This window comes from Myxine glutinosa, chromosome 9 (genome assembly GCF_964187855.1).
Source record: "Myxine glutinosa chromosome 9, kmMyxGlut1.1, whole genome shotgun sequence".
In the NCBI taxonomy this organism is placed as follows: Eukaryota; Metazoa; Chordata; class Myxini; order Myxiniformes; family Myxinidae; genus Myxine; species Myxine glutinosa.
This window is the reverse complement of record NC_136269.1, coordinates 101,463,927-101,478,036: the sequence shown is the minus strand read 5'-3', so window position 1 is coordinate 101,478,036 and position 14,110 is coordinate 101,463,927. Positions and strand designations below refer to the sequence as shown.

Below are 14,110 nucleotides of genomic sequence, written 5' to 3'. Positions count from 1 at the left end.
CATTATGTTTTCCACTCTGTCAAAGCGCCTTTGGGCTTCTGGAAAAGCGCTATACAAAATAAATGAATTATTATTATTATTATTATATATATTGTCCTGTCCGTAGCTAGTTAAGACCAGCTTTGGACGAATAGCCGAAACGGTTTTACTCCCGAGGCGGCAGCCTGAAAAATGGTGGTATTTTTGTCGGGCGCGGAATGAAGGAATGTCAAACGTTTACCTGAATGAAACACACGGGTTTATTCCGAAACCACAAACAAGTAAACTAAACACGATAAGGAAAATTCCACAATAATTATTTTAATGTAAATAAACCAAAGAATGAAAATATCGAAATAAAAACTGAGGTAAATTAATTTCCTAACATGAGGATCCTCCACTCAGATTCACTACACAAAACAGGGGAATGATGAAATAAAATCCCTTTGGCCGGCTGGCACTCAGCTTTGGCCTCGACGTGGACCTCTTCATGGAGAGTGGGGCGATGGCTAAGTTCTCTTGCGCCGGAGCGCACAAGATGGCGCCGGAGGCGCCAAGTGTGGTGAGGTGAGCAGACGAGACAGCCTTTCTCCTCCACCGTCTGGGGAAGCACACGTGGCCTTCAGCTTCCTTGCAGGCCAACAATTAATCAAACTCCTTTTCAATCGCCGCAGCAGAAATCCTCTCCTCAGCCTGCACAAAATGGTCAAGCCTTCTCGTCAAAAACCAAAAAAGAGATCGACTTCTTCACCGTCTCTGGAAGCTTCTCGCTCTGACATCACCCCCGGCCCTCTTGGCCAATCACAACCTTCAGGGGCGTGGCCAGCCCACTCTTTCTTCCACGCCCATCATACCACACTGGTGGCGTGGCCTTTTGCCGTAAGTGTGCATGTGGGCGGGGCTTGTCGATCGGCTCCGCTCGGGTTCTGTTGGCGGTTGTCGTTAAACGGAGGCCCTTATGGCCAGCCGTGATAAATGTAAAACGTTAGGGAAAGTTAGAGGGAAAAAAATCACATACTGGGGAAAATTAACCATAATCCCTAACTGATTAGCACTGCTTCCCTCGTGTGAAGACACATAAACAATCTTAAGTTATAATTTCCCTACTTAAGTACATCAAGATTTCTCCTACGTGTCAACGGTCCATGCTATAATTATACAATCCTATCTTTACAATGGGATTCCTTCATCTACACCCACAAAACCACCTTTAGAGGCCATTTTTCCCCGCAAGCGGGGGTTGGCCTTTTTTGGGGACCATGGTTGTTGTTGTTTTTTGGTCCCCTTTTTGAAGCAATGTTTTACGGCCGGATGCCCTTCCTGCCGCCAACCCTTTTTGTCGCCTTTTTACGACAAACAGGGAATTACCAGTGAACTGGTACTCAATTTGCCGACCTCGGAAGGATGACAGGCTGAGTCAACCCCCCTGGTGTTAATTCAGCGATCGACCGGGATTCGAACCCAGGATCCTAGGATCCTAAGCTGGCACCCTAGCCGCTAGCCCAACACCGGGATTCGAACCCACAAACTAGCCCAACACCGGGATATATATATATATATATAAAAATGTAAATCATGTAAATGTAAATATATATACAATTTTTATTTTTATAAACAGGAATCAAATTCCTGCGAGGGGCTAAGTGTGAAAAAATTCTGACAATACGGGGCTCGAACCACGGACCTCCATTGATTACGCGTCAGCAGTCCACTGGTTGATGGTTGAAGTATCATGCTCTTTACAGAGCTTTCGCGTTGCCAAAGCAGTTTTTCAGCAAGGGTTATACTGGGTGGTCTGTCATTGCCTTCCCAGCTTTGTTTGTTCATGCTCTATCCATTGAAATGAAAGAAAGTAATGCCTCTTATTTTATTTCTCACTAAATACAATTACAATGAAAACTACAGGGCATATACATGCACACATATGTGGCAAGTATGAAGATATTTCAACATATGCTCTCCGTCAACTGCAATCTATATTATAAAAGGCACCGTGTGTCTGTTCGTCACCCATTGGTTGGACAGTTCGCCTGACTCCACCCACAATTTCACCTGAAAAATGACAAGGTGCCATGTTGGTGCCTACTGTCATGCGAAGGCAAAGATATCTTCAGAGGTGTCATATTTACAATCGCCATACCTTCCCTATAAGTTTTCCCTCCAGTGTAAAATGACCAAAGTGGCAGTTAAAATGATTTTGAGCTGATAGACATCATGAGCCTTGTGAAAATAGGCCTCAGCAAGCGAGAAAGCACTCTGTTGTCTATACAACACCCAAATAACTATGTGGCATTCTCTCAAGCAGGCCTTTTACCGTGGAGGTTACACAGGCCCTTGCTATTATTTCTGACTATTTTTTTTCTCATAATCGACTCGTCCAGGGATCATTAAAGTCATGTCATTATAAAGGTCTTTGTCTGAGGACTTCCAGGAATCGCACGATATTGTGAAAGAAATTGTGAAAGAAAAGTGCATTTTACATTGTGAAAGAAAACATCTGTCATTATTTACTTTTAACAGTGTATATATATCCATCAGGAAGAAGATAACTGGTTTTGGGTCATTCATTGGCTCGCATAGCCTGCTTTAAATGATCACTTGAGAGTTGCAATGCCATGGGATTTCCGCATATTTTGTTGTGGAATTGCGACTTGGACAGGTTACCGTGAAGTCGGTGATAGTATGATAGGGGAGGGGAAAGCTGTTTCAATGTGGGAATGCCTGTTTGCTTTTATGAGTGGGAGGAGGGTGAGGACAAAGGTTGTCACTTTGGGGGGAGTTGGGGTGAGGGCTTTCGGTGAAGGGAGATTAAGGAGTTGTGGTGAGAGGGGGGTGCGGAGGGGGTTTGATGGCTTGATAGGTCTGTCGTTAAAGGGATCAGTTATTACACCTTTTTATGTAATTCAGTGATGTTGACAGATTTCCAAGCAGATGGAAGATGACCTAGCGCTAATGACAGGGTGAAACGGGCAGAGAGAGGATGTGCAGGAGCGAGCCAGAGCAGGTTTTTAGGACACGCGAGCTGATGCCATCCGATCCAGTAGCAGAATTAGAGTTGAGGGTTGGAAAAACCTTCTCTACCTTCTCAGGTGCAAAAGACACATAGTTCCAGGAGCAGTTGGGTACGACAGGGAAGGATGGGTAATGAGAGAGAGGGGTTGGGGATACAAGATTCGGAAGCAAACACAGAATTGAGGCATTCGGCCTTCTCACAAGAGGAGTCAGCTGTGGTGCCATTTGATGAGAGGGTAGGTTAAACATCGAGCCTAATCAATTCGACACAAAAATAAATACATTGCTAAAAATGATAAACATTCATTTAATCTGCCAATAAGCATGGAAGCAGCAGCCAAAAAAGGTCAATCCACCAAATGGTGGAAAGCCTGGCATGACTGGCCGATTTCAGGACATTTGAGCATCAATCGCACTCCACGCTGCATTATCAAACACATGTAAATGATGTAAACATCAGCAATCTGGTATGTAATCTTACCCTAGAAAACTGCATCTTCTCCACAATGTCATCGCTAGTGAGAGGGATCAGTCCTAGTGAACACACAAAACCAGCAATATAGTCAACTGCACATCATTGTGGGAGAGCACATGTAATCATAGTTGCGCCATCCCCCACTCGTCCGATCCCCTGTGCTGGTGTCAGGAATTGGTGGAACTTACCGATACGATGAGAAATAAATTCATCGTGAAGGACCGAGGAGTTTGCATCAATCTGAACCCAGTCAATGGCTGAGGGAGGATGCATAAAACATGGTTTATAAATCACACAAAAGGGAATAACAAATGGCACACAAACCTCAAAAGCGGCAGGTACGTGAATCATCAAAATTCCACAATCCGAGTTTAAAACGAGAAATTTGAATTAAACGCAAATCCGCGGGTGGATCTGCCTTTGCCTGCGCTAGATGTCAACCCACTGCTGCATTTGATATCAATTAAAGGTCACATTATAAATTAAAAGTCAGATGAGAGAGAGAGAAGGGAGACACAAGTACAAGAGAGAACATCAATAGACACAGTGATTTTCCGTTAAAAAAAACAACAACTCGATTCCGTTTCAGAAAAGAAATTCCATTTAGTGTTATCAATGAAAATCTAAGCAATTATTTGTGAACTTGCATTGAAAAAATATATATAAGTCTTACAGATAAATGAAATTATTCTAAAATGCCACTTGCTTTGCTATAGGGGTCATTATAGTAATAGGCCACCTGAACTGCCTGCACGTGGCTTGTAGTTAAAGCCCAAAAAAAACAAAAACATCCAGGGAGGAGCCATTGTTTAAGAATCAAATTACTGCTCGATGTCACGATTGAAGTTCATAATTTTCATGTTCGTAGGTGTCAAGCTCTGTCGCCTGTCATTTAATAATTAACTGATTGTACTGTGAGAAGCTCCGCTCCATGTCAATGCTCGTCACCGGCATCCAAATGGCATCTCTGGCAATGTCTGCCAGCATGTTGATAGAGCCTCAGATATTAAAATAAATTGTAGACAGTGCATGCCAAGGGGTTACGAGTTGCTGCAAGGCTGGTCACGGCTGCCATTAAACGTGTGCAGTTTTCGTTGATGAAGCTCGTGTAGAGTTGAAGCTCAGCATAGATGTATTTGTTTGCTGTTATCGCAATGATTGTATCACCCACTAGGCCCTTGCTGTCTTCCTGCTTGAAGAAACCCTTGTAGATGTGGAGATGATGGCGTGATAACTAACAGCATCAAACCACAAGTTGACCACAGGTACTGGAGGAAGCTTCACCTGGTCGTTCGGCAGAAAGTATTGAAGAAACTCTGGGTCTTGCCTGTTGCTTTCTTGATGAAAGTAGACTCGATCATTTTGACAATTGTGGCAAACCTATCAAACTCTGGCCAATGCTGGAATACTTCAGCTGACAAATTGATGATGTGATCCAAACGGAGCACATGACAACTGTTGGGAATATTGGCTGAAGGACTGAAGATTCCAGGGGCACAAGAGAAATTATATGAGAGTTTTGCATCTATTTCTGAAAGGACAAATGTGTGCGTTATGTGTGTGCTGTGCGTTATGTGTTTTATGTGTGTTATGTGTGTGTTGTGTGTTATGTGTGTGTTGTGTGTTATGTGTGTGTTGTGTGTTATGTGTGTGTTGTGTTGTGTGTTGTGTGTGTGTTGTGTGGATTATGTGTGTGTTGTGTGTGTGTGTGTGTGTGTGTGTGTGTGTGTGTGTGTGTGTGTGTGTGTGTGTGTGTGTGTGTGTGTGTGTGTGTGTGTGTGTGTGTGTGTGTGTGTGTGTGTGTGTGTGTTGTGCATGTGTGTGTTGTGTGTTGTGTTTATTTTTGGCAATCTCAAAATTTGGCTGTATTTCAACAAATTTTCACCATTAAAAGATTTCGCACACATGCACAAGTGGAGGCATGTAGGAAAATGTTCGGAGAACGTTTGGATTCGGAAGAGGGACAGAGAGCGGTATTCAGGATTGCAAAGCAGATAGCGAAAGAGAGGTGTGATGTGATGGGGGTGAGTTGCTTGAAGGATGAAGTGGGACAAATCGTTGTGGATCCAGATGGAATTAAAGGAAGATGGAAAAGATATATGGAAATGCTGTTGAATACAGAGAATGAATGGGATGGCAACATAGAGAGTAACCCAGTTTTAGGACCGGCAGAGAAGATAACTGAGAAGGAAGTTGAGGAAGCGATAAAAGCAATAAAAATTTTTTTTTTTTAAACCACCTTTAGAGGCCATTTTTCCCCGCAAAGCGGGGGTTGGCCTTTTTCGGGGACCGTGGTTGTTGTTTTTTGGTCCCATTTTTGAAGCAATGTTTTACGGCCGGATGCCCTTCCTGCCGCCAACCCTTTTTGTCGCCTTTTACGACAAGCAGGGAATTACCAGTGAACAGGTACTCAATTAGCCGACCTCGGAAGGATGACAGGCTGAGTCAACCGCCCTGGCGTTAATTCAGCGATCGACCGGGATTCGAACCCAGGATCCTCGGATCCTAAGCTGGCACCCTAGCCGCTAGCCCAACACCAGGCTCTTTGAAAAATGAAGCGATAAAAGCAATGAAGAGTAGAAAAGCGGGAGGGCCGACAGGAGTTGTGGGAGATATGTTGAAGGCAGCAGGAAGTTGGGGTGTGAAGAGAATGACAGAGATCTGTAATCTGGTGGTGAAAGAAGGCCGCATTCCAGTGGATTGGGAACTGAGTACCCTCGTCCCTCTGTACAAGGGGAAAGGTGACCCTCTGGAGTGTGGCTCGTACCAAGCGATAAAGTTATTGGAGCATGGAATGAAGGTATTGGAAAGGGTGTTGGAGAGGAGGATAAGGAATAAGGTGAAGATCGACGAAATGCAGTTTGGATTTATGCCAGGAAGAGGAACGACAGACGCGCTCTTTATTGTGAGGCAGTTGCAGGAGAAGTACATGGAGAAGAGGAAGAAGTTGTTTCTTGGGTTTGTTGATCTGGAGAAAGCATTCGATAGGGCTCCACGCGAAGTATTGACATGGGCATTGAGGAAGTTAGAAGTGGAGGAATGGTTGATCAGAGTGGTGATGGCAATGTACAAAAGAGCGTGCACAGCTGTAAGGACGAAGGACGGAAACAGTGGTGAGTTTGAGGTGAAGGTGGGAGTGCATCAGGGGTCGGTACTAAGTCCACTACTATTTGTAGCTGTGATGGAGGTGCTGGCTCAGAACGTAAAGGAGGGTTTACCGTGGGAGTTGTTGTATGCAGATGATCTGGTGTTGATTGCGGAAAGTATGGATGGACCGAAGGAAAAGATGAACAAGTGGAAGGAATGTATGGGGACAAAAGGTCTGAAGGTGAATATAGGAAAGACGAAGGTGATGGCAAGTGGTAAAGCATGTGGTGAGGTGGAAAGAACTGGGAAGTGGCCATGCGCTGTGCGCAGGAAGGGTGTCGGAGTGAACTCCATTCAATGTACAATGTGCGCTGAGTGCCTGAGTGGGTTCATCAAAAATGTAGTGGTCTGAGAGGGTCATTAACCAGTGTGGCAGCTACATTCAAATGTAAGGTGTGCACAGAAGGAGCTGCAGATGGAGGAAATGTTGAGTTGGATCTTGGAGACGGCATGAAGCTGGAAGGTGTGAAAACATTTTGCTACCTCGGAGACATGCTGAATGGAGAAGGTGGATCAGACTCGGCAACGGTTGCTAGAGTGAGATGTGCATGGAAGAAGTTTCGGGAACTGAGTGGCGTGCTGATGATGAGGGGAGTGTCGTTGAAGCTGAAGGGAAAGGTGTATGCTGCATGTGTGAGAAGTGTTATGATTTATGGGAGCGAGACATGGGTCATGAATGTAGAGCAGCAACGAAGGCTGGAAAGGGTGGAAATGCGAATGGTTCGGTGGATGTGCGGAGCATCGTTGAGAGAGAGGAAGACAAATGATGAATTGCGAAAGATGATGGGAATAGAGCCTGTGATTGGTGCTGTGAAGAGGAACAGGTTGAGATGGTTTGGTCATGTGTTGAGGAAGGATGAAAGTGACTGGTTGAGAAGAGTGATGGAAATGAATGTAGAAGGAAGTAGAGGACGGGGAAGACCGAGAAAGACTTGGCTAAAGATGGTGGAAGAAGAAATGCGGGCAAGGGGGTTAACAAGGAGAGATGCAGAAAATAGGGCAAATGGAGAAGATTGTCATGGGGACCGCAAGGCTAACCCCCGCTCTAGCAGGGAAAATGGCCTTAAAATGCATGTTGTTGTTGTTGCACACATGCACAAGTGGTGACCAACATTTTGTTACCTCTGCCACCGAAGGTGGATGGAGGTTATGTTTTCACCCATGTCTGTGAACAGGATATTTCAAAAAGGTGTGGACGGATTCAGACGAAATTTGGCAGAGATGTAGCGTATGTGACAAAGGACGAAATGATTAGATTTTGGTGAAGATCTGGATCCGGCTCCTCGAATTTTAAAAAGTGATTCTTCACCATTGGGAGATAGGGCCAAAAACTATACATAGCAGGATATCTCAAAAAGTTGTGGACGGATTTGGACGAAATTTGGCAGAGAGGTAGGTAGTGTATGTGACAAGGAAGACGATTCAATTTCGGTGAAGATTCGAATATAGATTGAGATACAATAATTATTTAATTTCGAAGTGATTCTTCACCATTTAGAAAAGCGATTATATAACATGATACTTAAAAAAGTTATAGAAGAGTCTTGAGTAAACTTGGGGGATGAGTTGGTTAGGTGCTAAGAACAAGCCGATTACATTTTGGTTCAGGTCTGAATCCAGATCTGGCCTATCAGTGGGATACAAAACGTAAACTATTCAGCCTGGTTTCTTTATGCTCTCTACCGAGTGCCGTTCTAGTTTTCAGTGGCGAATGTATTTTCAGGGAATAATCAACAAAGTGGGGTGAATTTCAAGTCAAATTTCACTTTGACTGGGGTGTGCCGAGATTGTTAGACGGAGTTTTATTCGATAGTTCATGCCAGCAATTGAGATAGAGATTCACAGTGACGCTTGTCCGAAGCTGCTGCATTTGACATTGACTGTGCTCACACTCTGGCTGTAGACAGTGTATTTTGTGCATCAAATTGCAGCGATTAAAAAGAAAAAAAAACTCTGTTATTACACTGGGGGAAGTTAAGTCTGTGGAGTATCTCACACACAAAATCAGACAATATAGTGAATATTCCATTTGTAAATGGATCTACAACCATATTTGGTGGTGTAATGGTTCGGGCGTCTGCTTGATCTCGGAGGTCGGCGGTTTGTAATGTGGCTGAGTCACGCCAAAGACTTTAAATATGGCACTTGCTGTCTCCTTGCTTGACGCTCAGTATTGTAGAGGATAGCCAGTCAAAAATCAAATCAAATCAGTTCATCTTTGTATTACCTTCTATACATGTGCTAAGTTTGGTTTTTGAAAACCTTCAATGTTTCATAAGTTAGCAGTTAAAAATATTTTAAATCCAGGTTCACAAATCGAATTAGTTCATCTTTGTAACATAGTGCATACTTGTACCAAGTCTGGTCAAGATCCCTTCAGCAGTCCACAATTTATCTCGTTACTGGACTCACATCAGAGGTTCATGCTCACCCATATTCTTTATTTTCCCCTTTTCTGGAATCAACTTCTTGAGTTTCTTGTCTTATGCTCTTATTCATTACTTCAAGAATCTGCTGCCCACGGCCACCTCCTTCACTTTTTTTTTTTTTTTTTTTTTGTATACTGAATCGAGGCTCGTGAAAGAGCTAACATTTACTTCACAAACAAATCAACCAGACAAACAAAATATATAAAAAGAGGGAGCGGAAAACAAGATGGGGAGAGAAGGTGAAGCACACAAACACAACATTTGAGAGCAGGGAGATGTGTGGAAGGGAGAGGGAATTAGTGAATTGCAAAAGTCCAAACTTTTGTCCAAACCAAAAGTCCAAACGTTTGTACTAAGTCAAAAAGTGGACTTAGTACAAAGTGAAAGTGAATCACTTGCAAACAAGTTTTTCCAACAAGGATAAAGGGTCGTGTATGAAGGTAGGCAAGAGTTGCCAGTGAGTGGATGCCTTCGCTGAAATAAGCCATGACCATTCATGAGTACCTATTGTGCAATGAACATGCGCCCACCAGAAACACCCACTCCATAATCAAAAGGCAAAAATTATAGTACTTGAGTAAGAATAACCAGGGAACTGGAAAAAAAAGACACTGTTTTGACAATTGAATCGCAAAACTCACCAAGCGTAGGAACCTCGGCATGAAACACTCTCCGCAAAGCGTTTGCCACTCTGGAACAGCGGGAAAGGACAACTATTACAATGTACAAAGTGTGCACAGGTTGCAAAGTTTAATCATGGTAGCACAACCAAGTGGACATTGTTTAAGAACTAAGGCTCAGAGATCCGTGACCTAATTTTTATGGTCATGACCCAGTTATATGCATTTTAGCATTTTCACCATTACTCGACTAAAGTTTGTCTGATCGGGACAAAATTACCCTGTCTAGATATCCTAGAGCAAAGCACATGTTTCTGCAGAGCGCGCAGGTTTCTCAACCCCTTCTTGGTGAAACTCCCAAAATCCAGGATCACTGCTCACCTCCACTCATTCTTCCCCACATCTATTTATTTATCCAAGTCTCCCTCTATTTTGTCCCTCAATCATGCTGTTTTTTTGTACACTGCCCCTCCCTATTCCATCTCTTGGCACTGCACGACATCATCGACGGGTGCTGACGGGGGCCGGGCGCCGACGTGCGTCGAAAGGGCGTATTCAGTTTTCACTCCGTTTGTTTTCTTTCTTGTTTGTCTGGGCGATATCGGGTGAAATTTGGGCACAATAGTGAACAAGGACTTTGGCAAAAAAGGTATTATATATATTTTTGATTAATCAATTAATTACTTCATCATTATCGATTTATTAATTACTTATTTATTTTCTTTCTCATCTGAGCAATATCTCATGCACCTTTTGAGCTAGGAAGCCGATATTCGGACATGACAATGACCAAGTGATTTGGCTGTGAAGGGTATTTTTGATTTATTGATCAATCAATTCATTATTTTTTTATTAACTACTTCATTTATTAATTTTTGAAAGGTTACAGATTCGGATGGAATAGTGGTGGTTTTGGTATGCTATTAGCCAATTGTTTAAGAAATAATTTTTTACAATTATTTATTTATTTTAATTACACAATTAATCAATCAATTATTGTACACCGCTCCCTCCCAATTCCATCTCCATGTGCTGCACGGTGACATCGCCAGCTGCCCTGGCATTGTCACGTGCTGGAGGATGTGTTATATATTTATTTATTTGGCATGGAGGCGGTGTACTTTGAATATAGCTCTACTTGTTGTACACCGCTTCCCCCCCCCCCCCCCCCCCCCTCGACCCACTCACTGTTCCTTTTGTTATGTTACATCCCAATCCATTATATGCATCAACTCCTCCATGAGCTTCAACTATATCCAAAGAGGCGTGGGATATGGGGTAAGGGAAGAGATTATTTTGACCCTTTTCAATTTTAGACTTCACCGACTCCCTCTACATCAAGGTAAAGATTTTAATATATTGTCAATATCCTCCAAGTCTAAATCAAAGCATAAAATTAGTTCCAGCTAACACGCTGACCAAATCACAAATTCCATCTTTTCAAGACCTCTAGGGTCCAGCAAGGGGAATTTCCTGGTATCTCCTCAAAGTACAACGCAGACTTTTTATGAACGAGCATCCTTCAGATAAATGGTCCTCAAATGTGGGACTGTTTTTTAAAACTTACACAATCTCGTCAATAATGGTTATTAAAATCTCTAAAAATGCAATCTTTTTACAGTTGCTATTTGTTAATGTTTACTTTTCTTCTTTCCTTTGTAAAGCACTTTGAGATTCATATTCTCAATGAAAAAATATATATATCGAAGAAATTGATCGATACGATTGCCACAGCTGGTGAAATACCAAGATGACTGTTTATAGCTGGGTCGACATTTGAACCCAGGCACAGGTGAGTGCATACATCTCCAGACTATCCTGACAGCCCTCAAAAATACAGAATGCAGATTATTCACCCAGGTAATTTTAGTGTGTTTTTTTTTTTAATCCATGAAGATCAAAATCCGAGAATTCCCTTTGAAAACTCGTTGCTCTTCAATAAGATAAGATAAGATTAATAATGTGTAACTTTCCTCACGTGAGGAAGGGAAGGAACAATTAGTTGTATATTCTTCGTCGGTCGGTCTTTAGTCGGTCTTCTACCGACTCCTCTCCGGCCTTGCTCCCCCAGCTCTCTCTGAGCTCTGTCCCCCAAATATTCCTACAGGTCGCACAAGATCTGCCTGCAACCCTCTTATGGTTAAACTGCCAAAATCAAGACTCTCTGCTCACCTTCACTCCTTCATTCCTCTTTTCTCCCACATCTGGAACAAACTCCCTCACTCTCTTCAATCCCACTCCTCCCTCCAGGTCTTTAAAACAGCTGTTCACCACCATCTCTTATCTTCGGACACACATGAAGTGTGTCCTTCGTAAAAGGGTCCCCCATCCAAAACCTTGATCTTATGTACCCCCGCTAATTTCACCCCAAATCCACTTTTTTGAAATACCAACTCATTTCCTGGAAGTCCTTGGTGTCCTTGTGTTTTATACTTCTCCCATTCCCCTCCCCCCTCCCACGCCGCCTCCACCCAAGCCCTCTCCCTCCCACACATCTCCCGATGTCCGTGCTCTCAAATGTTGTTTGTGTGCTTCCCCTTCTCTCCCCATCTTGTCTACCGCTCCCTGTTTTTATATATTTTGTTTGTCTGTTTGATTTTTTTTTTGTGATAAATGTTAGCTCTTTCACGAGCCCCGATTCGGTATACAGAAAAAAAAAACAAAAAAAAACGGAACACAAATCAGCATCAACCGCAATCACGAGCTGAAGTAAAACATGGGAAAACATGGAAATACCACACTGTACCTGGATAAATACCTTGGCGATCACATTGGGGTTTCGGCACACAGATGTTGAAATCGGCTTGGAAGGCTCGTTGGTAAAAACCAAAGCAAAAACCCTGTTTCTTCATTTAATATGCCTTTCAATGCTCTATAATTATCTATCTATAATTCCAGTAATCTCTGTGTGTCTGTGTGTCTGTGTGTCTGTGTGTCTGTGTGTCTGTGTGTCTGTGTGTTTGTCTGTGACCGCTGTTTCTCGACAACTACCGGTCCGATATACTTGAAACTTGCCAGGTATATTGCTGGGGACCCGAGGATGTGCCTTTTCAAGGTTTGAAATTAATCGGACAAGTACTTACCGAGCTATGGCGATTTAGCCGTTCGCCGTTCGCTTTGGCGTTGCGAATGGACCAAACCATTCATGTAAATAGAGGGGGGGGGGGGGGGTTCTGTGGTCGTTCGCTTTGGCTTTGCGAATGGACCAAACCATTCATGTAAATAGAGGGGGGGGTTCTGTGGTCGTTCGCTTTGGCTTTGCGAATGGACCAAACCATTCATGTAAATAGAGGGGGGGGTTCTGTGGTCGTTGCGAATGGACCAAACCATTCACATCGAATCATCGAATCACATCGAATGGACCAAACCGTTCGCTTTGGACCAAACCATTGCATGTAAATAGAGGGGGGGGGGGTTCTGTGGTCGTTGCGAATGGACCAAACCATTCATGTAAATAGAGGGGGGCGGGGGGGGGGTTCTGTGGTCGTTACTGCCACGTGGTTTCAAAGTTTTTTTTTGTTGTTGTTGTTTGCACGCATGTTTTTTTGCACCCACGTACGGGCACGCCCTAGGATGTTTACACACACACACCCCTACACAAATTTTTTTTTTTTTTTTTGGCAAGGAACGGGCACCCACGTACGGGCACGTCCTAGCTTATATATAGTACGGGCATGCCCTAGTCTATCTATAATTCCAGTAATCTCTGTGTGTGTGTGTGTGTGTGTGTGTGTTTGTCTGTGACCGCTGTTTCTCGACAACCACGGGTCCGATATACTTGAAACTTGCCAGGTATATTGCTGGGGACCCGAGGATGTGCCTTTTCAAGGTTTCATATTAATCGGAGAAGTAGTTACCGAGCTATGGCGATTTATTTACCAAACTCCGCAAGCCGTTCGCTTTGGACCAAACCATTTCATGTAAATAGAGGGGGGGGGATTGTCACCGTACTCGCAAGCCGTTCGCTTTGGACCAAACCATTTCATGTAAATAGAGGGGGGGGGGGGGGATTGTCACCGTACTCGCAAGCCGTTCGCTTTCCGTTCACGCAAGCCGTTCGCTGGACCAAACCATTTCATGTAAATAGAGGGGGGGGATATAATTTTAGATATATATATAGTACGGGCATGCCCTAGTTATATTAAAGCGCGGCGTTACGCGCGCTGCTTGCGAGCAAGGAGGAAGCGGACAAGCGGTAACTTATAAGCGTCTTTATTTCAGGAGCTCACTGTAACACTGGCGCGCTCCGGGCTGACTGACTCCGGGCTCACTCAAGCTGGCGGCGGTCGGTCTACCGAAACGCGGTCAGGAGTACAGCCGATGTCCAGGGTGAAGTGCTTCGCCCCGGTCTCCAGCACGCGGAAAGGCCCGTCGTACGGGGGCCGCAGTGGTGTCCGGTGGGCATCGTGGCGGACGAAGACGTACTCCGCCGTGCGAAGCTCCGGGGC

At 43.9% G+C, this 14,110-nt stretch overlaps 1 protein-coding gene across 1 annotated transcript in view; it reads right to left on the bottom strand.

Annotated features, from left to right (window-relative positions):
• POLR2C (RNA polymerase II subunit C) overlaps positions 1-14,110 on the bottom strand; it is a 37,495-nt gene that overhangs the window by 16,234 nt on the left and 7,151 nt on the right. Inside the window, exons 2-4 of the mRNA XM_068128730.2 lie at positions 9,684-9,733; positions 3,655-3,723; positions 3,473-3,525 (exon numbers count right to left, since the gene is read on the bottom strand). Of these exons, the coding sequence (XP_067984831.1) occupies positions 3,473-3,525; positions 3,655-3,723; positions 9,684-9,733 (172 nt within the window). The remainder of the gene's footprint in view (positions 1-3,472; positions 3,526-3,654; positions 3,724-9,683; positions 9,734-14,110) is intronic.